Raw genomic sequence first — 26,995 nt, forward strand, 5'->3', positions numbered from 1 at the left:
TGCCGCCTCCCCAGCCCTAGGCACCTATTCCTGGAAATTTCATATAAATTGAGTCATATATATTTTGAGGTCCTTTTTGATTGGCTTCTTTCACTTAGCATAAGTTTTGGTTCATTTGCATTGTAGTCTGTGTCAGTACTCCGTTCCTTTTTGTGATTGATTGGTATTCCATTGTATGGATCTGTCATGTTTTGTTATCCATTCATTAACTGATGGACATTTGGGTTGTTTCTACTTTTTGGCTATTGTGAGTAATGCTGCTATGGACATTTGTGTATAGATTTTTGTGTGGACATATGTTTCACCATCTCTTTTTAATCCTTAGCCGTTCTCTGAAGAGTGGGTTCTGTGTGTTTGTGTGTTTCTGTGTAGAGTGCTTGGCTGTTCGTGGTTAGAACAATTGGAAGGGGTCAAGGGGTGCTCCGAGGGTGTGGCAGCAGCTCTACCCTGCCTGGCACAGAATTGTTGTGACATTTGATCCACCTGCACAGCTGTATTGGTGAATACCAGCCCATGGGATTTGGCCTTACAGGGCCACAGGACATGTGTGTTTGGAAGCCTGGGCCTCCCCTGGGACTAGGCCATGAGTTGGCAAGGATGGCTTGCTGCTGGCCACACGCTGAGGCAGCTGGTGCCCTGGGCACTGCCGCAGGCGCCTCCCTGCCAGCAATGACCTGTGGATCACTGGGGCTCAGCCCAGTACCCCAACCTGCGTCAGCAGGGGCCACCTCAAGGGCTCCTCTGGGATTGGCATTCTCTTCCACCCTCCTCCCACTGTGGTGCCCCGTGAGTCACTATCATACTCGGCTGCCTGCCCGCCGCCCGCCTGGGACACCACTCAACCTTGCCCTGACCTCTCTGCCTCCCCGCCTGCTTTCAGGTGAATACATCAAGACCTGGAGGCCCCGGTACTTCCTGCTGAAGAGTGACGGCTCCTTCATTGGGTATAAGGAGAGGCCCGAGGCCCCTGACCAGACCTTACCCCCGTTAAACAACTTTTCTGTAGCAGGTATGTCTTACGGTGAGCACACTAGGGTTCCGGTGCTCATAGAATGGCTGGCAGGTCTTAGGGGCACATGAGACTCAGTTACTCTTGAGCTTTGGGCCTGTCGCGGGCCTGTTTACCCTCAGATGTGTTTTCCGCCCTTCCCTTGCTTGCCCTCTGGGTTAGCTGGGCCAGGCGGGGCTGTCCTGGTGGAGATGGAGAGTGGGAGGGAGGGAGAGGCCAGGGCATTTCCCCACACCCCTGCTGGGCAGCTGTGTGGTTCTAGCTTGTGCCAAGTGCCTCCCATCCTTCGCTCTGGTAACAGCCTCCTCCCTCTGTCTTCTAACCTAGAGATGTTGTGGCTTCAGGGGTGGCAGGGCTAGCCTCATGTCCTCTGTTCCCTCCGTGGTACCCAAAGTGATGCCTTCCAGCTGGACCCTAATCGATGAAAATTTCACAAGCCCAAAGTCCTTGCTGGGGACTTGCAGAACACAGTCCTGCCCCATCCCCGGCCCCTCTGCTGCCTTCCTTCCCTGCAGACCTGATCATTCACCATGTCCTTGTTGTTCCTCCTGACAAGAACATTGCAGAGGCACCCCCGTCTCCAGTGCCTTAGCCCAGACCACCATCCCCTCCCTTGCTTCTCTCGAATCAGCCCCAGACCCACTCTGCTCTGCGTAAAACCTTTTCCTAGTTGCTCTCCTGTGTGCTGGTGACCCCAGCACATCTGAGTTCCCAGCCTGTCCCCTGCAGCTCCTTGGACCTTTTTCCCTGGGTATCCTCTAGGTCCCTCATACCTGCTTAGTCCCAAATTGACCTTAAGGTCTCTCCTCCCTTCTCCCAACCTTCTGTTCCCTGTCTCCATCTCAGGGGTGGCCCTGTCAACCCCCTAGTCCTTGGGCCAGAGGCCTGGGCTTTGTCCTACGTGTCTTCTTCCCTGCCGTGGCCTGTCTGCCTGCCCTTTCCTCCCCTCCCTGTGGCTTCACTCTGGTGTAGCTGCCTCCTCTCCAGCTGGGTCCCTGCCTCCCTGGGGCCCCAGCTTCCAGTCTAACCCTCTACATGACAGCCAGAAGGATGGGTCTTAATCTATTCATGTTCCTTCCCTATTTAAAAGCCTTCCATGGCTCCCTGCTGTCCTGAGGACAAAGTCCCAGATTCCTCGCCTGCCTGTGGCCTCCAAAGCCCTGCCTGGCTTGCACCGGCCCATGTCTCCAGGCTGGTCTTCTTGCTGCTTCCCTCCTCCTGCTTGGAGCAGAATTGGCCATCTCCTGAGTATAGTGGGGCCCCTCTTACCTCTGGGCTTCTGTACATGATGTACTCTCTAAGCTCCATTTTCCTTCAGGGATTGGGTCAGAGATGCTAATTCCTCTGGGAATCCCTCCCTGACCCCTGTGCTGGGTCAGATGCCGCCTCTGAGTTTCTGCACACCTCTGGGCTTCTCCCCCGCAGTCCTGTCTACTGAGTCATCACTGTCTGGTGGTCCAGCCCCTTCCCCACACATACTGGACCTTGAGCCATGTGAGGGCAGGGCCAGAGTTGTCTCAGTAACTAGAGTGCCCCAACACCATCTTGGCCTGGGGCTGGGCATGGAGGAGGTGGCTTGGGGAATGTGGGCTGCACCAGGCAGGGCTGCCCCCTCACCCCCATGCTCTCCCCTCCCTCTACCTGCAGAATGCCAGCTCATGAAGACCGAGAGGCCACGGCCCAACACCTTTGTCATACGCTGCCTGCAGTGGACCACAGTCATCGAGAGGACCTTCCATGTAGACTCTCCAGACGAGAGGTGAGTCTGGGCCTCTGTGTGGCTGCCCTTTGAGAGTGACCAGGCCTGGTGTGAGCAGAACTGGTGGAGATGGACAGATTTCCTCCCCTATGGGACCCTCCATAGAAGTTTCTAGTCTATAGCCCTTCTGTGTGGCGATCTCCCCCCTGGAGCTGAGAGGAGCTGTGGTTCTCAATCTGAAGACCCCACTCTGTGTCCTTGGACTTGAGGGCCCACGGGAATCATGGGGCAGAGCTTGTGTAACAACACAGACCGCTGGGCCTGGCTCCAGGGCCTTGTATTGCCTGGACATCTGCAGAGGGTCAGGTAGCCATGTTCTTAACAAGCATCTCTAGTGATTTTGAGGAAGGTGGTACAGAGATTCAATTTGAAAAGATCAATTTCATAATCAGAAGAGATGAGATAAATGCATCCATTAAAAAAATCCGTGTAAGGAGGTGTCTAGGAAGAGGTTCACTCCCTCCTCTGTCCTATCCGTCCAGCTCCCCGCACCCTCAGTGTTCTTATGCGTCCTTGAAGAGCAGAGGTCTTTGTGTCCTCCAGCTTTTTTTTTTTCCTTCTTTTTACACAAAAGATAGCATTGCACACACTGTTCTGGACTTGCTTTTTTCACTTGAGTGTATCTTGGGGAATCTTTCTGCCTTAGTATATGGAGAGCTGCTACTGCTGCTTTGTTTTATGTTTTGCTTTTATTTACTTTTTTAAAAAGCCAGACGTGTGTGTCCCAAAGTTTAAGTTTGTTTAGCAGTTTTTTATTCATGGTGACTGGGGTTGTGTGGCCTTGTGTTTTCAAGCATTTGAATTTTTACCAGTCTGAGCAGTGGGAAATCACACCTCACGGTAGTGTTAACTTTTTTTCCTTTCTCTATAGATGTGTTTGACCCTCAAGAGCCATGCAAGTTTCCTTTTCCACACTCTCTGTTTATATCATTTGTATATTTTTCTTATTGGGTAGTTGGTCTTTTTCTAATTTATATCTGAAAGCTCTTTATATATTAGGGAGCTTAGCACTCCCCGCCCTTTTTTAATTTTTTTTATTTTTTTGAGAAAGAATCTCGCTCTGTTGCCCAGGCTAGAGTGCCGTGACATCAGCCTAGCTCACAGCAACCTCAAACTCCTGGGCTCAAGCGATCCTCCTGCCTCAGCCTCCCGAGTAGCTGGGACTACAGGCATGCGCCACCATGCCCGGTTAATTTTTTCTATATGAATTTTTAGTTGTCTGGCTAATTTCTTTCTATTTTTAGTAGAGACAGGGTCTTGCTCTTGCTCAGGCTGGTCTCCAACTCCTGAGCTCAAACAATCCTCCCGCCTCGGCCTCCCAGAGTGGTAGGATTACAGGCGTGAGCCACTGCGCCCGGCCCCCCCTTATTTTTTTGGAGACAGAGTCTCGCTTTCTCGACCCAGCCTAGCGTGCAGTGGCATCATCGTAGCTCACGGTAACCTCAAACTCCTGGGCTCAAGTGATCCTCTTGCCTCAGCCTTCTGAGTAGCTGGGACTACAGGTGCGTGTCACAATGCCTGGCTCATTTTTCTGTGTTTTGTAGAGATGAGGTCTCGCTCTTGCTAAGACTAGTCTCAAACTCCTGAACTCAAGTGATCCTTCTGCCTTGGCCTACCAGAGTGCTAGGACTACAGGCATCAGCCACCTCGCCTGGCTGAGTATAGCCCTTTGTAATGAATGGGAAATGTTCTTTTTTTCCCGTATTGTCCTTTTAGATCTCACTTTGAGAAACACTCCTCTAGCTTGTCCACAGGGTAAGACTTCAGTAGATTCTCTGGAGAACCCTAAAACAATGCCATCCAAGAGAGCTTTCTGCCATCATGGAAATGCTCTATATCTGCAGTGTCCAACACGTATGTGTGCCTATTGAGCATTTGACATAGGGCCACTGAGGAATGGAATCTTTTATTTAATTTTAACTGATTAAATAACCAGATGTGGTTAGTGACTACCTTCTTGGACAGTGCAGTTTAAGAGCCTACACAAACAAAATATCACAGGACTTGTTACCATAATCTGTACTATAATGCTTATTGCATATCTTTGTCAAAGGTTAAAAATGAACTTGCTCCACCAGGGGGAACAGAATTAACCATCTCAAGCCAGCTGAGGTGTTACTCAGTTGAAAACTATGGACCAAAACATAGACTGCCAGAAAAAACAAACCAAGACCAGTAGTTGCATAGGTCCTGCATGTTGGTGGGCTGGGTTTTGAAGAGTGGATAGGAGTTGGCCGTGGAGATAGGCAGGAGAAAAGTTCAGGAAAAGGGACCAGCATATGCAAAGGCCTGGAGGTAAAACAGCTTATGCATTCCAGGGCCACAGAGGGTTCTGTGTCATCAGAAAATCAAGGGGTAAGGAGTGTTGGAAAGGGGGGAAGTAGAGGTGCTTGAAGATGGAGAGCTCAGTCAGGGCCTTGGACTCCAGATGGAGATTCCCACAGGACTTGGCAGGGCTTGATAAGTTGGGGTTTGTCACAGGGTTGTTACAAGATTCACGGGGATGATAAACAGGAAGCCCTTGACTCAGCAGTACCTGGTGCACGGTTTGCAAGCCCAGAAAAGGAGTAGTGGGGAGCCAGCAAGGTGTTTTAGTGGGCGAGAGAGATGATCTAGTTTCTATTTTTGCAAGATAACATGCCCTTCAGTGTGGGGAAGAATCCCATTACAAGACTGTGGGGACTCGAGAGCCCCTACCTTTTTCCTTTTCTTAGCATCTTCTGCTGCAGCTGGAGAAAAAACTTCTGGGACTACTCTTAGAGACCAGATCCCAGATTCCTGACCTTAAGCCTGGAGGGGGTCGTGAGCCAGAAACACAGTAAGAGGGAAGTGCCCTCCGCTCTGCTCATGGCTGACTGATGCTATCCTCACTGCCCCGGCCTACACAGGCCTGTCATTGATTGGTCACTCCTGAGCCTGGGAGGGACATGAGGGTCGCAGGGCAGACGGGCACCATGCTGGTGACTGGTCATTGTGTAGGTGCCGCAACACCGCCTCACTGGGCTCCCGGTTGCCTTTCCTGCCTTCTCCAGGGCAGCTGGGGATCCTCCCTGTGCCATCTAGTCCACAGCCAGCTTGTTGTTTCAAATGTAGAAAAGTTGAAAGAAGTATAATGAATGAACATCCAGGCACCCTCTACCAAGATGCAGCAGTTCAGCATTTGCCACGTTTGCTTCATCTGGCTATATTTTATGCTGACTCTTGTTCATACTTCGTGGCACTTTACCCGTTGATCCTTCAGTGGGCATCTCCTAAGAATAAGGACTTTCTCCTGCAGAGTCATGATATCCTTACCACACCTGAGATAATTATGTTCTTACTAATGTCTTCTCCATATCCATGCCATACTTGAATTTCTCTAGTTATCTTCAAAATGTTGTTTTTCAAACCAGTGTTAATTCAAGGTACATGTTGTCTCTTTGGTCTGGTTTAATCTAGTTTAGCCCTTTGTTTCCATCCCACCCAGACTTTGATTTTTTTTGTATAAGCCAGGATAGTTGTCTTACAGGGCGTCCCACATTCTGGCCCGGTTGTATTATTGCCTTTTGGCGTTGTTTACTTTGTTCTCCTGTGCCTGTATTTCCTTTAAACTAGAAGTGAGGTTTGGAGCAGGGTTGGCAAACTACAGGCCTGCCTTCCGTTTTTATAAATAAAGTTTTATAGGAACATGACCATGTTCGTTTATTCATGAGTTGTCTATGGCTGTTTTTGCCATACTGTGGCGCAGTTGAGCAGTTGTGACAGAGACTGTGGCCTGCAAAACCTAAAAAATTTACTGTCTGGTCCTTATACAGAAAAAGTTTACAGACCCTTGGTCTAGGCAAGCAGGAATGCTTAGTAGTGCATCAGATTAGAATGATCTTTTTGATGTAAATCTTTCTCTGCTCAGAGCTCTGCGTGGCTTTTAGTAGCACTTGGAGTAAATTCCAGTCTGTGCCACATCCGCCAGAGTCATTTCCCACCGCTAGTGCCCACTGTCTGCATCGGCCCACTGAGGCACAGGAAGGTCAAATGACCTGCCTGGTGTTGCCTGCAGGAAGGGGCAGGGCCATGATTCTCGCCCAGGCAATCAGTTCCAGACTCTGTACTCTCAACCACCGTGTGGTCCACAGGTGATACGGAAGGCAGACATGCTGTGGAGGTTGGGCCGCTGAGGCCTCCGCAGCTAGTATGCAGCGGAGCTGAGGCCCTTCGTGGGTGAACATGGCTCCCTCACAAGTTGATCCCCTGGCCCAAGTGAGGATGAGACGGTTCCCTCATGTTATTTTGCTAGTCCTGTCTCTTGGTGGGGGAAAGTGTTCTTGGGGGAGGTTGGAATGCCTGGGTTTGTGTCCCTGGCCTCTGCGTGCTGGCTGTGTAAATGGGCAGATAGCAGCCTCTCTGTGCCTCAGTCTCCTCATTTATAGAATGAAGTGGATCGCAGTACCCACTGCAGAGGGTTGCTGGGAGGATGAAAGGAGCTACTTCACATAAAGCACCACAGTGGTGACCTCTGTGAGTGGAAGGTGTTAGTGTTACTGTTGTTTAGTGGGGGGGTCCCTCTCTGAGGGGTGGTCCAGATCACAGCTCCTGAGGAGTGGCGTTCCTTGCTTTGCTCCTGGGCTCTCTGGCATGGTGTCTGTTAGTCCGTGAAGCTTCCTGAGAGAGTGTCACTCCTTGATCCTTTTGGGTCTTGTCTGGGAATCCAGGCTGTGGCTTTCAGCAGCCTCTCTCGAGTCTGAGACAGGCAGAGGCAGCGTGGTGCCAAGGAGGAGTGGGCTGTGTGTGGGCGGGAGTCCCAGTTCTACCCTGTCCCCACTGTGTGACCTCCATAGGTGACTCCCCCTGGAAATGCTGTCTCCCCCTCCAATGCCCTTGAGAATTACATGAGCTGGTGTCTGTGGAGCCGGCTATTCAGTGCTGTTATTTTTCTAGTCATTTCTCTCAGCAGGGAAGGCGGTTGGTTTCCCCTTGGGCTCTCCTCTTGGAGGGTGGAAGGTACTTAAGTCCCAGCTGCCCTTTGCCCCAGACACCACGTTGTGAACCCCTGAGGAGTACCCTGGACACCCTGGACAGAGGCCCTTGCTATTTCTCTGGAATTCTAAGTGCTGCAACCTCACAACTTCAGTCTAGTTGGAACAGGATTGGAGGCTTTTCAGGCGGCTGCAGAGCTCCAGCTACCCCTGGTCAACCTCTTGCGTTGCCATGGGTTCCCGAAGCTCCCTGTAGGGTGGGCAGCTTGAGTCAGGGTAGGCTGAGTAGGTCCAGGCCCCTCACCCTCGTGTCTTTAGCACCTTCCATGAGTTGAGTCTGTCCGTGCCACCCTGTGTGCACGCTCTGCATGAAGCAGCTCACTGGTGTCTCAGCAGCCCTGGTCCACAGAGAAGGGGATAGGCCGGGAGGATGAGGAGGCAGTGGACCCACCCTTGGAGCCCGGCCGGTGTGGCTCCAGAGCCCATGCCCCAGTCCGCATCTGGGGAAGCGCCTCAGGGCTGCTTTTGGTGCCCGTGGTGTGGATGCGCCGTAGCTTGTGTGTTCAGGCTACTGCTGAGGGACGTCTGTGTCCTCTCCACCCCTTTCTTTGTAAACAAAGATGACACCACCCCATACATCTTAGTCTGCAACCTGCTTGCTACACATGGTGGTCTCTCGAGGCCTTTATATATGAGAGATGTGTATGTATTTTAATCACTATATCTCTTAGGAGATCTTTGATTCCCTCCCTACCCCCCCACCAATCCACCATCTAACACTCAGATTGAACGTTTTAAAATTTCTAAGAGGACAACTATGTCTGATAAAGCATGTCATGGGATGTGTTCCTACTCCATTTCTTTTTTTATTTTTGGAAAACAGGAATATTAATGTAGGGATTGGGATTCAGGCTATAACTTTGTTCCAAAGGGGTTATGGGTTATAGCAAGTTGAGAAGTGATGGCTTGAGATGTTGGGTCATGGCAGGGAAGAAGCCAGTACCGCTCTGCCTGGGTGTGCACCGGGCCTCGCTGTGCACTGGCCCTAAGACTATTCGGACTTTGGCTGCCTTGCTTATCATTACCCGAAAACCTGCTGAGTACCCACCATGAGTACTGGGGCACACCATGTTCAAAGCCTTCGTGGGACAGACCCCAGACCCTGGGCGGCAAGGGGCAGTGTGCCAGCACTGGATGTTTATGCATCTGTCTTACACAGCATGATCTCCTGTGAGTGAGGCCAGTTTGAGAAGGCAGAGCCTCCCCTGCATTTACTGGGACCTCTGAGCTTGGTTGCTGCTTGGTTCAGCAAGCCGCCAGCTAAGCAAGAGCTGCCCTGCCCATTGGCCCTGGGGAAAGCCATAGGCTTTTTATAATTCCAGCTACCAGGCTTGGAGCAACTGCTGTGTTTTTCTTGAATTTGGTTTCTTAATCTGTGCCTCAGTTTCCTCCTTTGTATTACAGGAGAGGGGAAGGGGGTGGTTAATAATAGTGAATGTCTGTTCTTAGCTCCCATCTGAGCTGGCTGCACTTAACCGTGGCTTATTTAAATCACTGGGTTTTGGGAGGTTGCTGCTTGCACTCTTTGGATTTTTTCCTTCTTACTGAACATTTTCTTTTTCCCACTGGTCATGTGGCTGTTTCCTAGACACAGGCCAGATAAACAGGGGGCTCGCAATATATTGGGTTAAACCACCTGATTGCTGTGTGGTGAGTCAAAAATGGGAGGATTGGACAATTTAGTGTCATTCAGCCTAATGTTTTTCTTTCTCTCTGGTCATTTTCATTTACTAGAACAGTTTGCAAGTATCAAAAGAAAATTCTTTCCCGGCAAGTTCTAAATCATGAGCAACAGAAGTAGTTTATTCTTAAACTGGGCTCGCTTTTGCTGAGATCTGCTTCCTGCGCACCACCTTCTCTCTTCCACGTCCCTGGGCTGCCAAGACCTCTGTGCCTGCCACGCCCTCCCAGCAGACTGTCCCCTTTAGGGAGTCATGTCGTTCAGCTCTTGCCTTGTAAGATCTTCAGCTGCTTTGGCTAATGAGTGCTTCCTTTTACTCCTGGTTTTGCTTTACAAGACATTGGTGACCTATAAACTTGAGCTTGTCGTCTGTTCTGGAGGAATTCAGAGGAGCACTGTCTCCCTCACTCGAGGCTCAGGGTGGTGGCTCATTTTCAAGAAGAGAGTGGTCTCCCCACTTTGATCATTTCACTGCTGCCTGGTTTCAAATGGCCCTGAGGCCAGGCCACTGCTGAGAAATCAGTGCTCTGTCTTCATATTCCACTATTGCCCTCTCCTACCCATCAGAGCCAGAGGTCTGTGAAATTTCGCTCAGGTCCTGTCAGCTTTGCCTGGCTCAGACAGACCTCTCGAAAACACCCAGAGGTGTTCGGTCACATTGGAGGAGGTGGGGCCGAGGCTGGGCTGAGAGGAGGCACTCAGCCCTTCTAGCCCTGAGGCCCAGGACTCACGGCTCCCCAGAAACCATGGCTCATGTGTGCCCCCACACAGGGAGGAGTGGATGCGGGCCATCCAGATGGTCGCCAACAGCCTCAAGCAGCGGGGCCCGGGTGAGGACCCCATGGACTACAAGTGTGGCTCCCCCAGTGACTCTTCCACGGCCGAGGAGATGGAAGTGGCAGTCAGCAAGGCCCGGGCCAAAGTGGTAGGTGCTGGGGGCAAGAGGTGGGGGCTGTCAGTCTGTAAGTGCCCCCAACCCCAATGCTGGCCTTCCCCTGCTTGGTTTCCATATAAAGTGTGCAGGGGTCCAGCTGAGAGATGTCTGCCCTGCACGGTGGAGTGATTTCAGGGTGTCGATGCCCCAGGGGCTGCTCTGTGCCCATGGGGTGAGGGGCAGCCCTGGGGGACCTACTGCAGCTTTATCCTGGGAGGTCTCGAAGACTCCATGACTCCCATGTCAGAGCTCTGGGCTCAGCCCAGCCAAGGCCCTCTGCCTGGGAAAGCCGTGAGGTGGGACAGCCTTGGCCTGAAGGCCGCTTCAGAACAAACAGCTGCTGCCCAGAGCCTCCCTTCCTGCTCTAGCTGAAGCCATTTGGCAACAGTGTCTTCTGGTCTTCCTCTTTCTTTGTTAAAATTTCCTCCCACGGGCCATGTGCCAGGCGCTGACAGCCCCCACTCTGCCCATCCCCCACAGACCATGAATGACTTCGACTATCTCAAACTCCTTGGCAAGGGAACCTTTGGCAAAGTCATCCTGGTGCGAGAGAAAGCCACTGGCCGCTACTACGCCATGAAGATCCTGCGGAAGGAGGTCATCATTGCCAAGGTAGGCGCTCCGAGGCCTGCTGCTCGCCGGCATCTGTAGGGGCCGTAGTCTGTGGCTGGGGGCTCTGGAGGGCTGGGACACTGACCCAGCCTTCTGCTGCTGCAGTCTTATTTTCTGCCATGAATCCCATTCCCCTTGGACTCAGTCCTGTAATTCCCTGGGCAGAAGGGGAGCCTTAGGCCCAGAGAGGAGCGGGCTGCCTGCTAAGCACCCCTACCCCACAGTCTGGGGGGTCTGGGGGTACTCATGGACTGAGTCTGCCTCGGGGCCTCCCCCAGCAGGCACTGTCAAGGCCTAAAAGGGGAGAGGTCTCTATGGGGAGGCTGGGCTGGGAATGGAATTGTATTTTTTCCCCTTATTTAAAGTTTTTGTAATGGAAGCTTCCAAACATAAAAATTTTGAAAAGGAAAATAAATATAATGGGCTCCCATGTAGCCATCATCTAGTTTCAACAGTTATGAGCATGTAGCTAATCTTGTTTCATTAGATCTGCTGTCCCTTCCCTTTTTTGTTCTGGAGTTGCTTTATTTTTTTAAGAGACAGTGTCTCTCACTCTGTCACCCAGGCTGGAGTGCAGTGGTGTCATCATAGCTCAGTGCAACCTCAAACTCCTGGGCTCAAGTGATCCTCCTGCCTCAGCCTCTTGAGTAGCTGGGACTACAGGCATGCGCCACCACGTCTGGAAAATTTTTTATTGTTTGTAGAGGCTGGATCTCGCTCCTGCTCAGGCTGCTCTCGAACTCCTGAGCTCAAGTGATCCCCCCACCTCAGCCTCAGATGGTGCTATGATCATATCCAACAAAATTAACTGTTAATTCCTGATGTTACTGACCCAAGGCAGGGTTTCTCAGCCTCAGCACTATTGACATTTTGGGCCAGGTCATTCTGTGTTGTTGGGGACCGTCCTGTGTGCTATAAGATGTTTAGCAGCATCCCTGGCTTCTGCCCACTAAAGCCAGTAGCAACCCCCCTGGTTATGACGATCAAAAATAACCTTATGCATTCTCAAATGTCCCGTGGGGATAAACTTGTCCCGGGGGAGAGCCAGTATCCAAGCTGCCGCAGGTGGTCGAGGATTTTTGGATGCTGTCCTGGTGGTTCTGCTGTTCAGTCGGATACCAAACTTGAACCTGCCTTAGTGTCATCCAGAGGGCTAGTGAGACAGTGCTGGGCCCACCCTGAGTTTCTGACTCAGTGGCTCTTGGGTGGGGCCCAAGAATTTGCATTTCTATAAGTTCCCAGGCGGTGCTGATGCTGCCAGTGTGGGGCCGCACCCCAGAACCGCTGCTCTCCAGCCTACAGCCTGACTTGGGTCCAGTTCCTTGTTTGGGCAAGAACATTTGACAAGGTGGTGTTTCCCACATCCTGTGGTAGCACCTCAGGGGTCTCAAGATGTGTGCTTGTACCCCCTTTAGGCATGTGGGTTCAGGTGGTAGCAGCCTGACCCCTCCATTGTGAAGTCCCCATTGGCTGTCTGCCTTACCGTTTTGAGAGAGCACCACGGAACAGGATTGTGTTTCACCAAGGCCTTGCTCCCCATCCCTCGGGTCGGATGGAGTGGGCAGGCCTGGTGTTGCCCACCAGCCCCTCACCCGTGCTCTGTCTGCAGGATGAAGTCGCTCACACGGTCACCGAGAGCCGAGTCCTCCAGAACACCAGGCACCCGTTCCTGACTGTGAGTCACACTCCCCTTCTCAGGCAGTCTGGGCCCTTTAGGCCAGCGCCTGGGGGCAGCTTGGAAAGGGCCTGAACCTGCCTTAGGGTGGGCCAGGTGGGCAGGGCAAGGTGTTGCTGCGCCCCTGCCTCGTCTGAACCAAGACACTGGGGGTGGGGCTGGCAGCTTCTTCATAGATGATGGTTTCACGTAAGCGGACTGAAGATATCACCGTTATCAGGTGGCCCCGGGAGAGCATGGCTGCTGTCTTTGTGATTTAGGAGGACCTAGCCCAGGTGGTCCAAATGGGAGCATGATTTGTTTTGTTTTAAGTTATAATCAAAAAAGCAGAGGTGTTAGCATCGTGTTGCCGATCAATTCAGGCTGAGTAGGTACCTCTCTGGGCTATGGTCTCCATCGAGGCTTCGTGGTCATCAGTTAAATGGAGTAGCTTGAGGCTGGCATGTGTCATTTGTGTAGCTCAGTTGCTGTCCAGGTGTCCTATTAAGTCACAGCATTTGTTCCAGTGAAATCTTATGAGGTACCTCAGTGTGGAAGACAGAGAACAGTAGAGTTGTGAGCAGAGGGGTCACCCAAGGGGCCTCTGAGGAGCTCTCTGTAGGGCTCCGTGATGTGCAGTGTCACAGCTGCTGTCTGTTGGCTGCAGCTTGCCCATCCTGTCTTTGGAGTTGGCTCCAAGCCATTGCCACTCCCAGCCACAACGCACATCACTTGTGTGCGTGTGAGTTTAACACATTTTACTATTAAAATTAGGTGGAGAGAAGTGAAACAGCTCTGGTTGCCCAGAACATACTTTCTACCCCTGGCGAAGGTAGAGGACAAGATGGTTCAGCACAGTATCTCTTTCCTGCCCTCAGAGCCACGAGTTCACTCACCTACTCCCCATCTGCCTGACTCCCTCGGGCCCAGGCCAGGGCCGGGAGGGTACACGCAGAATTAGCAGCGCCCCTGCCTCCGAGGCTCAGCAGAGCCTCCTCCTTCCCAGCCCCTACCCTGGCTGCCTTCCTCCCGCAGGCACTAAAGTATGCCTTCCAGACCCACGACCGCCTGTGCTTCGTGATGGAGTATGCCAATGGTGGCGAGGTGAGCTGCGGGGACCCTCGGCCATGCTTTCTAGATGTGTCCTTCCAGAGTGGGGGGCAAGGCAGAGAGGAGCTGGGGTGGGGATCGGGGGTGGTGGGAGGCTTATTGTCGTCTTGCCCTCCACCCGCTGCCTCCGTGAGACAGGCGGCATCATCTGCATTTTGCAGTGGGGGTAAGTGAGGCTCAGCGAGGTTAAGTGGCTTGCCCAGGTGACACAGCTAGTGAGAGTGGGGCAGAGAGGTGTGGAGAGGGCTGCAGAAGTGGTTGGCTGACAGTGCTTTGAAGGATGTTCTCAGAGGCTCCAGAGGAAGCATCTGAGTGTTGAAATCCACCAGCCCTCTCTTTCCCTGTTTCTTCCTGAAGCAGTTAAGTTCAGCCACTGCCTGCGCTGAGTTCACACTTCTGTCACCCACTGGTCTCTGGCACCCTTCTGTACGCAGGCAGATGCAGCTGCCTGGATTGAGATCGGTTGTTTGCTTCATCTGTCCCATTTGGGCTCACTGAGGCTTCCTGTCACTTGCTTAGGACTCATGTTCCTCTTTGCTGCCTCCCTGGCCTGCCTCAGGCTGTCCCTCCGTTATACTCTTATTGGCACCAACTGGCTGGTCCTTGCTCTTCTCTACCCACTGTCCCTCCCTTGGTCTCTCTTGCTGGCACTTGCCAGTTCATGGAACAAGTGTCACTGCCCTTCTCTCTGGGCTGGGGGTCTGACTTCCTCTCCCCACCCCTTCCTCCGGCAGCTGTTCTTCCACCTGTCCCGGGAGCGTGTCTTCACGGAGGAGCGGGCCCGGTTTTATGGCGCAGAGATTGTCTCAGCTCTTGAGTACTTGCACTCACGGGATGTGGTGTACCGTGACATCAAGGTTGGTGTGTGGCTGGCGGGGGGGGCGGGGGGACAAACACACAGAGGTTCCAGGCTGGCCCGTGGCACACGCGCGGGACTCACAGCAGGGAGGCTGGGATCAGGCCTCTGCCCTGACGTGCTGAGCTCCCCAGCAAGGCCCAGGGCGGCGGCTCTGCAGCAGGCAGCCCCGCTCTCGGGACCCTTCTGCGCCTCCTGTGAACGCTCCTAGGCTGACAGGGGTGTAAATTGGCACAAGCTCTAATTTAGAAGATAATTTGACAGTGTCCACCAAAGCTGAGTGCACAACAGAAACGGGGACACGTGTGCACCTCAGAGAGTGTAGATACAGGCTCAGAGGAGCACAGTTCGCGCTAGCCCAAACTGGAAGCAGCCCAGAGAATTGGTGTATTCACACAGGGGCTTCCGTGCAGCAGTTAGGGAACAAACTGCAGCTACACACATAGGTAATGTCAAGGGAAAAAGCCAGAACAGACGAGGGGAATCTGTAGGTGTGTGTACATGTGGGTGGTACAGTCCGCAAAGAAAAGCAAGGGAGGACAAGTCACCTCTCAGCGGGGGGCAGGCAGTAGCTGGGAGGGGCACATAGGGGCTTCTGGGGGTTACTAATGTTATTTCTTGACCTGGTGGAGGTTACACAAAGGCCCCACTGAATTGCCCATTTATGTTTTATTTTTTTATGCTCTTCCCTGGTTTATATTTCATAATTAAAAGACAAAAAGCTTAGAAAAAAATAGAAGAAACCTAGTGCCCCTTACACCTGAATATAAGAAACTGCAGCCCACAATGAGGGCGGCGGACAGACAGGCCTGGCCCCCTCTCTCCCTGCCTGGTCGTTTTCCAGCTAGCCCGGGGAGTGGCCAGGGGTGGGAGGTGTTGGGTCTGGCCCCCTCCAGGCCTCAGAGGGCGAGGCCTTAGCCTTGCCCCGTGTGTGCTGTGGCCCAGCCTGGCATGGGGGAGTTGATGTCCTGGAGCCCCTGGCATGGCAGCTGCCACCCTGGGCCACAACCCCCTTGAGGGAGGGTCTGGGGTGACAGGAAGTCCTCGGAGGGCGTGCCCCTGATGTGTTGACTTCTCCAACAGCTGGAAAACCTCATGCTGGACAAAGATGGCCACATCAAGATCACTGACTTTGGCCTGTGCAAAGAGGGCATCAGTGACGGGGCCACCATGAAAACCTTCTGTGGGACCCCGGAGTACCTGGCGCCTGAGGTACTGGGGCTGGGGGTGCAGGAACACGTGAGGCTGGGGTAGAGGGGACCCTCCGAGGGCAGGACTGTGATTCTGCCTGGCCCCTCACTGCCCCTCCTTCCGCAGGTGCTGGAGGACAACGACTATGGCCGGGCCGTGGACTGGTGGGGGCTGGGCGTGGTCATGTACGAGATGATGTGCGGCCGCCTGCCCTTCTACAACCAGGACCACGAGCGCCTCTTTGAGCTCATCCTCATGGAGGAGATTCGCTTCCCGCGCACGCTCAGTCCTGAGGCCAAGTCCCTGCTTGCTGGGCTGCTTAAGAAGGACCCTAAGCAGAGGTGAGGGCTGGTGTCTGCCCTGCCCTGCCCTGCCCTGCCCTGCCCAGCCCAGCGCCTCAGCCTGGAGGGGTCAGCATCCGCCACCAGTGCATTCACCCGTGGGTTCACGTCACAGTGTGTGTTGTCCCCCACACAGCCGCTGAAAATGCCCATGGCCAGCACTGAGCACTTTGGGGCCAGGCCCGTCCTCTGCACTCTCCCTGCACTGCCTTGTTTCGTGGGGACACTGGGGAGCAGGGCAGCCCCGAGCCTGGCCTGGGATCACCGACTGCACGTGGCAGAGCCGGATGTGAACGGGGCTGCTGCCGAGCCTGCCCTCCCAACTCCGTTTCTGGTCTTGGGGTGCGGGCAGGCTGTGAGCCCTCAGGAGGTTGCAGTCTCCCTGGCTCTGATGCAGGCACGAGGCTCAGGGTGTCCTTCTGTGTGAAGCAGTGGTTTGTGACCAAGACAGAGTCGTTGAAGGCTGTGCAGGGCCCACACGTCGCAGGCTCAGGCCTGCCTGTGCCAAAAGCCTGTCCCCCAGAACCTGGCTGCCCTGGGAGGTGGGTGCTGACAGCTGTCTCTGCCCAGGCTTGGCGGGGGGCCCAGCGACGCCAAGGAGGTCATGGAGCACAGGTTCTTCCTCAGCATCAACTGGCAGGATGTGGTACAGAAGAAGGTGAGCCCCCCCCCACCCGCGCACTGCCTGCCCCCAGCAGGAGCCTCCAAGGGCCGGCTCATGGGTGATCTTGGTTGAGGCCTCCTGTCCTTAGAGTCCCTGAGTCTGGGCTTCTCTCCTCCGTAGCTCCTGCCGCCCTTCAAACCTCAGGTCACATCTGAGGTCGACACAAGGTACTTTGATGATGAATTCACTGCCCAGTCTATCACAATCACACCCCCGGACCGCTGTGAGTATCTGGGGCCCCTTGCCTGGTGGGCATGGTGGGTGGTAAAGGGGTGGGGTCTGCACTTGACCCAGTTCTCCAGAAGGACCCTTGAAGGCCACCCTCTCTGTGTTTGGGAAGCTTGCCCTAAGCTCTCCTTGCAGGGCCTTTTGCTGTGGGTCCTCCTGGGACCCAGTGAGGCTCGCCAGGAGCCATTGGCTACAGCATACTCCAGAGCTCAGGCGGCAAGCTCTGGGCACCAGATAGCCTGGGTCCTTGGGGCGGGATTGGTTCCTTGACTTTACAGTTGTTTGAGTTCTTGCTCTGAACCTAGCCAAGGGCTGGGCTGTGCTGGAGACACAGCAGTGGCTGAGCCAGCCCTGGGCCCCACCCTTGGGGAGCTCCCAGTCCAGGTGGGGTGACTGACAGCCCAGAGCAGTCAGGGCTAGGATGTAGGAGCCCAGGGATTGGGGAAGCCCACAGGAAATGCCTGAGCTGGCCTGCAGGTAGGGAGGGCTTTCTGGAGGAGGAAACAAACATGTCAACTGAGATGCATTCCTGGCCGAAGCAGTGGCATGTGGGGGGTGAGAGCATTGCACGGTCAAGGAACAGGCAGCAGTCAGGGAAGATGGGGGTGGGAAGAGAGCATGGAGCCAGAGTGGGAGGGTTTTGGGGGCCCCTGCAAGGAGTGGGGACTTTTTGCATGGGGAGCCATAGGAAGGTTTTATGCAGAGAGGGACAGGGTTGCATCAGGGCTTTAGAAAGTCCCCCTGGTCCCCCTGGCTGCATGTGGAGGGTGGACTGGAGGGGGTGAGGGTGGAGGCCAGGGCAGGGACTGGGCTGGAGGCATCTGGGGTAAGCCATGGTAGTGGCGTGGCCAGGGGAGGGAGAGAGGGGAAGATGGGATGCTCAGAAGGTCAAGTGACCGAGCTGTGGGCCAGTGGGCAAGAGCACAGGTAGCTTTGCAGACAGGGCTGCCCAGGGCTTTGGCCTGAGGAGTGGGGCGTGGCTGAGAGGCGGGTCAGGAGGGAAGCTGCCGAGCCTTCCCCGCCCCACCCTCATGGGAGCCCCCTCTGGCTGCGGGTTCATACGGTGGTCCCACTGCAGTTCTTCCCATGGCCGGTTCCCCAGGGCGTCTGGGCGGGGTGCCCGGGCCCTGTGCAGGCCGGTCCTCCCAATCTGCCTCCACCAACCCCGCAGATGACAGCCTGGGCTCACTGGAGCTGGACCAGCGGACCCACTTCCCCCAGTTCTCCTACTCGGCCAGCATCCGCGAGTGAGCAGCCCTGCCGCCGCCACAGGACGCACGCATGGCTGCCATCTGCTGCCCGGGTGGCTTTTTTTTAACTTTTCATTTTGCCTTATTGGTTTGTGTCCCTGTCCCTCGCCTCCTTGCCCCCATTTCCAGTTTCTCTTCAGTCCTCTCCCAAACTCACCTGAGCGGTCCCAGCAGCCCTTGCCTCCAGCCTCACCTTTGCGCCCAGACTAGCAATGGGAGACCCCCCACCTCCTGCCCAGGACCGGGCTGGCTGTTGGGTGGACGGAGAGATTCAGGTTTTTAATCAACACAAGCCCCAGCAAGGGGCAAAGCATGAAGTGTGGCGCCGTGGGGCCTGCCTGCATTTCTGGCCAGAGCGCCACGCGGGCAGCCTGCCCACACGCTGCTGCTTCCGGATGGAGCCGCCCGACGCCATTCGACGCCCAGCGGACAGTGGTGCTGCCTTCCGTGCCCTGTCGTCTAGGCTCGGAGTGGCCTGGCTCCGGGCGGTGCAACCCCCCAGTCCCCCCATGGGGGCAGAAAAGCAATAATGTCCAGGGACAGGCAGGGGGCCTTGGAAGCCATGGGATCTGGGGGTTAGAGCTCCCTTGTGAATGGAGCCAGGTCCTTGGATCTGCATCGTGGGGAACCAGGAGGGACCCAGGGGGGTGGGCATTGCTCCCCCTTCCCCCAAGCTGCTCTCCTGACCCTGTGGATGAGGCAGGAGGGAGGCTGGCCTGCCCACCCCTCAGTCCCGTGCCTTACCAGGGCTTCCAGCTGGCCTCACCTCCCGCTGGACCCCAGCCTGGCCCAGCCCCACTGGAGCACGTGGCCTGGGATCGTCCCCTTCTCTCTGCCTGGGGGCGGAGGGGCACCATCCCTGGCTGTTACACATCTCGCACCGAGACAGTATTGGGCCCCGTGGACTGGGGTGGGGGTGGACGTCTCTGGTACGTGTTGAGTGGGGGGCCTCCAAGAAGGGAGGCTCCTAGGCCACCTCACCCCCTCCTCCCTCCAGGGCCCCACATTCTGCAGCCTTAAGGTGAACATGAGCGCAAGTCCGTGTCAGTGCTGTGGATACACGTGTACCTGCCTCGGACTGTGTGTCAGTGGGACACAGAGGCACTTGGGTGTGTGTGTGTGCGTTGGGTGTGTGTGTGTGCGAGGGCTGCGTGTCCTCAAGTGTGCATGGTGTGTGTGGGCTCGGGCCCCCACCCCCTGCCCGAGCATTTCATCCCATGGGGGGAGGGGTGCGGACCCTGTGGGAGGAGCCCCACCTGGGAGCCCCCGGCTGCCTGCCCCTCCCTTCTCCCCAACATCTCTGGGTGTCTGGAATTTAGTTTCTGTGGTTTTGCCCTCCCCACCCCACCTCCTGAACTGGGCAGTTCACAGAAAGGCATCATGGGGTGGGGTGGCGGGTTGGTGTGGGGGGGTGGGGGGGTCTTTTTTCCTTTTTGTGTGTGTATGTTGTTTACCTGACGGTTCTCCCTCATCCCCACTGGCCTTTCCTTGTCCTTCATATTTGTACGGTACAAGCAATAAAGACACTCGTTTCAGACCAGGGCCCAGCCTGCACTTGTGCTGGCCCCTCCCTGGGCACCAGCTCCTTCCTGCCCCTGTGCTCCCTTCACAGGTCCCTGGCCAACCAGGAGGTGGGGACACGTGGGGGCACAAGGAGGTGGGAACGAGCTCAGGACTAGGGCAGCTGGGGGTGGGCGTGTGCACCAGGCCAGGCTGGAGGGGGCAGGAGGGTGGAACTGGGGATGGCATCGGGGCAGCTGCGGGGCTGGGGAGGCTCCCGGTGCCTGGGGTTGGGTATGGCGGACGGAGACCTTTCTCAGCCTTCAGATGCTACTTAGGCTAAAAGAGGCGGGTGAAAGGACGGGGTGGGAGGCTCGAGTGGCTCAGAACAAGGAGGGTGCGTGTGGTGGTGCTGAGTCCTGGAGCTGAGTGTGAGGCGGAGTGGTTCATGTCACACGGCCACCAGGCCCTGCAGTGGGGCATTGCCCTTCTCCATGTTTACACGGTAACTGAGAAGGCTCCCGAATTCCAGGACAAAGTTGGGGTGTTAGTGGTGTTCACAGTTGCTGTCAGCTGGGGACACCCGAGCCCACCCTCAGCTCTGGGAACTGACCCTCTGACGGCAGCCCCTCTTTCCTGGCTGCGTGCTGGGCCCCTGCCGCGCCCCTGCGTGGGTCCTGAGGCCGAGTGGGAGGCGGAGGCCGAGCGGGAATCCTTCCGTCTCCAGACCCAGGCCTCGGAGCTGCTCCCCGCTGCGCGGAGGGCCTGGCACAGGTGAATTTAATTTCAGATTTTGCCATAAGATACTAGGGCTTCACAACCATTGAGTCTGAGATTTTAAGTGAGTTTACAGCAGAAAAGTCAGATCTAACTGAGAAAAGTCAGCTATGGCTAAGACTCCTTGTGTTTTTGTTGTTTTGTTTCTTTCCAAGTTCATATGGATTTTATTATTAATTTAATTACAAAAGCCTGCCCCAGTGGTCATAAAATAAACAGAAAAGCCTTTACTCTTCCCTCTAGTCCCAGCCCTCTGATATGCCCAGTGTGAAGTTTCTTCTCACATTGCAGTGACTCAGATTTCCCAGGGTGGGCACATTCCTGGCTACCTCATTCTTCTAGGGGGGCTGTCTCGTATTCCACGGGGATGGGGGCCCGCGATTTAACCAGCTGCTCCCCTTCATTGAACATAGGAGGGCTGTCTGGAAAGTGTCTAGCCAGTGTTAATACATATTATTTCATATTACATGGCTGGATACCTTCCAGGCGGCCCTCGTATGTCCTTAGATGTGCTGGTGCTTGCTTCTGTAGTTGTCCCAAAGAGGGAGTTAGAAGTGAAAAGAGTTTTAATAAAATTTTACCAATTACATTTTGAGTGGATAATCACTTCTGCAATGTGCATTTTAAGAATTTCACAAGTTGGTGTAATAATGTATACATCCTGTGCCATTTAAAAGAAACACAAAACAGAAGAGTACAGGGAAATCAAAATGACTCCAGATTCCAGGGCTGTGAGTGCTCGTTTTGGTACCCACGTTACCTCTCTGTGCAAATGGACACAGTGTCATAAACAGGTTGTTCCCTGCTCTTCTCCCCTGCATGACCCTTTCCTCCTATTTAATGCCAACCCCTGGGGTCTGTCCTGCCACATCACACCCACGCGCCTGCCAGCATACGTGTGTTAATAGGACGTGTTGGGTGGTTGCTTAAGGTTCTCTCTCAGCTGCTCTGCGTTTGGGGAGCGAGCGATTTCCAGTTGCTTCCCAGGGTTCCTTGGGATGGATGCCCCTCAGCTGATCCAGCTGCCCCTGTTGACAGAAATTTACTTGGTTTCATTCTTTTGCTGCAACCAACATGCTGTAATAAACCTTAATGACCCATCATGACTGTGCTTGTGCTTTTATATGGGTGGCCTACATGCCAGGATTTTTACACGTCAGGTAGCTTTCCAAAAAAGAGTGGTGATTCACATGTTTTAAATCTTGAGGCCCAGCGCGGTGGCTCACCCCTATGATCCTAGCACTCTGGGAGGCTGAGACGGGAGGATTGGTTGAGCTCAGGAGTTCGAGACCAGCCTGAGCCAAGAGCGAGACCATCGTCTCTACTAAAAATAGAAAAAATTAGCCGGGGTGTAGTGGTGCATGCCTGTAGTCCCACCTACTCGGGAGGCTGAGGCAGGGGGTTGTTTGAGCCCAGGAGTTTGAGGTTGCTGTGAGCTAGGCTGACACCATGGCACTCTAGCCCGGGAAACAAGAGCGAGACTCTGTCTCTAAATAAGTACATATATAAATAAATATATAAACAAATATATAAATATGTAAATAAACAAATGAAATAACTGCAGACTTGCAGAAAGCTTTCAAACTTTCAGAAATAGTATTGTACTAAGATTATTCTAGGACTAGAGCAGCAAATATACAGGTGAACCTGGAGAATCTTGTAGTGCCTGAAAGTAAGGACCTGCTTTAAAAAACACCCAGAACCTTCCATGGATGGTGTTATGTCCAAGGGACACAGGAGCCAATGGAAAGAGCTGCCAGTGGCCAAAGCCGGAAATAATTTGAGCAATGAAATAGCACAGCCTGGGTGTGGGTCTCATGCCTGTAATCCTAGCACTTTAGGAGGCCGAGGCAGGATGATTATTTGAGGCCAGGAGTTCAAGACCAGCCTGGGCAATACATCAAGACCCCGTCTCTTAACTAGCATTTTATTGGGTTTTACCCAAAGTATGAAGTAAATGAGTCAAGTGACAATTGGGAATAATAAATGTCCTATGCAAAATTATAAATTTTTGCAGACAGCCTTCAAGGAGGGGGCACATAACCCCCTACTCCTTAGGTGTGAGTAGTGACTCCAAAGAATACGGTATGGAGAGGGGGAGAAAGAAAATTTTCAGTGGAGAAACCTGATAAACACGGTGTCATCCATGTGATCAAGGTCAGTGTCAAAATCATGTTCACAGTGTGTACATTTAATGTGATGTAACTAGAATGATAATTTACTTCTGTGGTCTCCCTCCCCAAAGCACATAACCCTCATCTAACCAAGAGAAGACAGACAGACAAATCTCAATTGAAGGATGTCCTGTAAAACTGCAGTTCCCAACTCCCGGGCTATGGACTGGTACCGGTCCGTGGCCTGTTAGGAACCGGGCCTCCCAGCAGGAGGTGAGCAGTGGGCGAGTGAGCGAAGCTTCGTCTGTATTTACAGCTGCTCCCCATCGCTCGCATCACCGCCTGGGCTCTGCCTCCTGCCAGATAAGCTGTGGCGTTAGATTCTCATAGGAGCGTGGACCCTACTGCGAACTGCACAGGTGAGGGAACTATGTTGTGTGCCCCTTATGAGAATCTAATGCCTGATGATCTGAGGTGGAGCTGAAGCAGAAATGCTATGATGCTAGCGCCGGGGAGCAGCTGCAAATACAGGTTACCATTAGTGGAGAGGTTTGCACAATAAATGTAATGCACTTGGATCATCCTAGAACCATCCCCTCCTGCCTGCCCCCCCGCCCAGGTCTGTGGAAAAATTGTCTTCCATGAAACCGGTCCCTGGTGCCAAAAAGGCTGGCGACTGCTGCAAAATGCCTGACCAGTAGTCTTTAACAAAACAGTCAAGGTTATTAAAAGTAACAGTCTGAGAAACTGGCACAGCCAAGAGAAGCCTAAGGAGACATGACTAAATGTAATGTGGTGTCCTGGAACAGAAAAAGGATATTAGGGGAAAAGTCAGGAAATCTGAATAAAGTATGGACTTCAGTTAATGCATCGGTTCACCAAAGGTACCGGGAAACTGAGCGTGGGGTAGGTGGGAACTGTTTGTACCATCTTTGTGACTTTCTGTAAACCTACTCAAGAATAAAAAATTTTTTGTAAAAGAATTACATGAAATACACACTTCACCTAGGTTCCTCGTAGCATTTTTTTAAATTGACAAAAGTAGTATTTGAGCATTTTACTGCATTTATTTTATCCCCTTTGTCGCTGCCCTCCCCACCTCTGTGTTTATGTATCAATCGTAAAGCAGGAATGTTCTCTTATATAACTGGTTCAGTTATCAAAGTCAGGAAGTTAACATTGAAACAATGCTCTTTCTACAGACCTTAATAAAATTTTAGTAACGGTCATGCTTACTGTCCTTTATATATATATATATTAAAAAAAATTCCTTCCTCACAACTCAGTCCAGCCTGAGTCTGTTGCATTCAGTTGTCAGATTTGAAACTTACAGGGCAATTGTTTTGCAGAATGTCTTTTGACCAAGGTTGGTTGCCTCGTGTTTCCTTGGGATTATATTCAAGCTATTTCTGGCAGGAATTCCCAGAAGTGATGTGCCCTTCTCTGGGCGTCCTATCGGAAAGCACATGAGGATGGTTTGTCCCATAACTGGTGATGACTTTGATCCCTTGGTTAAGGTGATGTCTGTTGGGTTTCTCTACTATGAAGTTACTACTTTCCCTTTGTACTTTGGTTAACAAGCATCTTATCTAGAGACACTTCGTAAATATCCAGATTCTCATCAAATGTTCACCCACTAGTTTTAACATATGTTGATGTTTTTTGGATGAAATGATGCTTATGGTGGTTGCCAATCATTTTCCACCATTCTTTCTACATTTATTAGTTAATGTTCCAGAGGTAAGAGCTTTTCCTTCCCACTGCCCCAGTTATATCACAATGAATTTGTATTCTAGTTTTAGTCAATCCTTTGTGATCATTACTGCCAACTTGATGCTCAGATTTTCCTAGATTTGGCTAATGGCGTCTGTGTCTGGCTTGCCCCGTCACTGGAACACTTCCTTACTTTCTGCCATGCAAAGATGTTCCAGATTTTGTACCTTTGCTTGTATGACTGCCCGTGAAAGCCATTTCTCTAAGTAGCCCTGGTTCCTTTTGGTGAAGGATGGTACGTAGAAGCCAAGGTCAGGGTGCCAGGTGTACTTACCGCCATTGGGATGTCACTGCTCTCGGGCACTCTCAGTGGGCTAAGCTAGGAAATAACGTGTTGCAGACACAGTGCGAATTCCTGTATGTTCACCATGTGTCGCAGAACTGCATCTCCAGTTCCATTGCAACACAACAAAGTCCATTCGAACCTCCTGCCTGTGTTCGTACATCCATTCTCGTGACAGTGCAAAACTTCCCTTTACCACAATGCGTTTACTTATTTGCACATTCCTAGACTAGCTCAAGTATTGCTAACTCACACCGCTGTGAAAAGGAAGCCTCCTAACTAGAATTCAGTATTTGTTTATGGTTCTTTTTGCCTTTAGTTGATAGTGTACAGTCAAAGTACTGTGCTCCACAATGACTTTGGTTAGTCCCTGCTTCCCCCACCCTTCCCCCAGTGTGGTTGTATTATGTATTTGGAATACAGTTAGTTAGGCTCATTTCACATCTTGAACTGTAAAGCTTTTTTTCCTGTGGCAGTTTCCAACCCTCACAGTATAATGACCTTCCACATGTTGAAGCAGGTTCCACGTGGGGTCCCATCAGGCTGGTCTTTGCCGAGTGCCTACCAAAGTCCCTGGGATATCTGCTGGTCCCCAAGGCAGGGACCACCTGCTCCCTCTCTCCTTTCCAGAGCAAGAGGCGAGGAGGGGTGGATAGAGGGAGATGCCAGTGGGGCTTCTCCAAGCCTGGGCTCTGACCAAACCCTCGCCTTAGGCCTTCAGGGTGGCTTAAGTAAGAGCAGGACCGAAACCCTTCACTCAGTCATTCAATTAACTCTGATGCCTGTTCTGCACCAGCCATGGGGATTCAAGGACGAATCAAGTCAGACCTTCGCTGGGATGGTGCCCCAGTTTGTAGGGTATAGACCCAAATAACCCTGCTTGCATTCATTTGACAAAAGTACTGAGCACTCACTATGAACCAGGCACTGTTGTGGATGCTAAAGTCACAGCCACAGACAAAATGGGCTGAATACAGCCCTGCTCTTGGGAGAAGACACGTGCTTTGTCAAATATATACTGCATCTCTAACCAAAAAAAGAAGACTTGGGAGGGAAATGTGACCTCTGAGGGAAGAGGGTTTCAGGTAGGAGCGTGCCTGGTGTGTATGGCTGAAGAGGACTGAGTGAGAGGCTGGGGTAGATGACCTCAGAAGTGTGTGTGGTACGGGGAATGGTGGGGGCAGACGCAAAGGGTGTCATGGGCCTTCGACTTGAGGGAGATGGCAGCCATGATGGAGTTCTGAGCAGAAGCAGGGTGTGATGGGACTTAGGTGTGCACAGGAGTCCTCTGGCTTCATGTGGTGACAAACTGTAGGGGATGGAAAGAGGGGGAGCGGTGAGGAGGCAGCTGCACTAGTCCACACCAATTGCTGATGACGTGTCCTGTCCCCAGCTCAGCGCTAGACGGTGGGCTTGGTAAAGGCAGGAACCACGGGTGATTTGCTCACCCCGAGTACCCAGTGCACAGAACAGAGGCCTTCCTTAAATATCTGTTACATGACTTATAACTGCCACATCTTGAGCTTTTACTGTGTCAGGCCCTGTGCTGGATACTTAAACAGAATTTTCTAAAATCCTCAGGACAACCCTGTTGGCTAAATTTTGAAATAATTCCCATTTTATGATTGAGGAAAATGAGACTGAGAGGGGCTACTCCTGGGCAGCAGGATGAGGATCTGACTCCAGCTGCCCGACCTTAGAGGGTTCGGAGAGGGCAGAGTCAGCCTGCCTAACATTCGCCTTTGCTTATGCACCTGCCCGTGCGAGGCGAGCGCAGTGCGCACGCGCCCGGGCGCGTTTAAAGCAACCGCGGCAGGTGCCTTTCTCCAGCTGCAAGTGCTTGGTGCTTGGCTTTGCCGGCTACGCCAGCCTGGAGGATGCTGGTGAGAGGCGGGAGCCAGGGGCGCACCTCTCAGCTCGGCCTCTCTCCAGGCGCTGACCCCCGCAGGCCCTCTCCCTTGCAGAGTCCCGCTGCTGCTTCTGGTGCAGAGCCTCCGAGCGCCCCAGTCCCCGACGGCGTCCCTGCGGCCACGAGTGTCTCCCCAGGCCGCCTGGAGAGGCCCCCGGGGCCGTGCGCGCCGCCAGGGCTGGAGGAGGCGCTGAGCGCGCTGGGGCTGGAGGGAGAACGCGAGTACGCTGGGGACATCTTCGCCGAAGTCATGGTGAGCGGACCCGCCTGCGGCTGGCAATTTCGGCGCCGCCCCCACCCCTAAAGAGCAGCTAGGGGTTCGAGCCTCATGAGGCCAA

At 53.3% G+C, this 26,995-nt stretch overlaps 1 protein-coding gene across 8 annotated transcripts in view; it reads left to right on the top strand.

The window, feature by feature from the left end:
• AKT2 (AKT serine/threonine kinase 2) overlaps window positions 1-21,681 on the top strand; it is a 47,482-nt gene extending 25,801 nt beyond the window's left edge. For all 8 annotated transcript variants that reach the window (XM_045531993.1, XM_045531998.1, XM_045531994.1 and 5 more), the window contains 12 exons: window positions 881-1,009; window positions 2,657-2,768; window positions 10,233-10,386; window positions 10,876-11,007; window positions 12,617-12,682; window positions 13,697-13,765; window positions 14,506-14,628; window positions 15,711-15,839; window positions 15,945-16,159; window positions 16,730-16,817; window positions 16,944-17,046; window positions 18,223-21,681. In XM_045531993.1, coding sequence (XP_045387949.1) covers window positions 881-1,009; window positions 2,657-2,768; window positions 10,233-10,386; window positions 10,876-11,007; window positions 12,617-12,682; window positions 13,697-13,765; window positions 14,506-14,628; window positions 15,711-15,839; window positions 15,945-16,159; window positions 16,730-16,817; window positions 16,944-17,046; window positions 18,223-18,302 — 1,400 coding nt within the window. In that variant the 3' untranslated portion in view covers window positions 18,303-21,681. The remainder of the gene's footprint in view (window positions 1-880; window positions 1,010-2,656; window positions 2,769-10,232; window positions 10,387-10,875; window positions 11,008-12,616; window positions 12,683-13,696; window positions 13,766-14,505; window positions 14,629-15,710; window positions 15,840-15,944; window positions 16,160-16,729; window positions 16,818-16,943; window positions 17,047-18,222) is intronic.
• The last annotated feature ends 5,314 nt before the right edge of the window (window positions 21,682-26,995 follow it).

This window comes from Lemur catta, chromosome 19 (assembly GCF_020740605.2).
Source record: "Lemur catta isolate mLemCat1 chromosome 19, mLemCat1.pri, whole genome shotgun sequence".
In the NCBI taxonomy this organism is placed as follows: Eukaryota; Metazoa; Chordata; class Mammalia; order Primates; family Lemuridae; genus Lemur; species Lemur catta.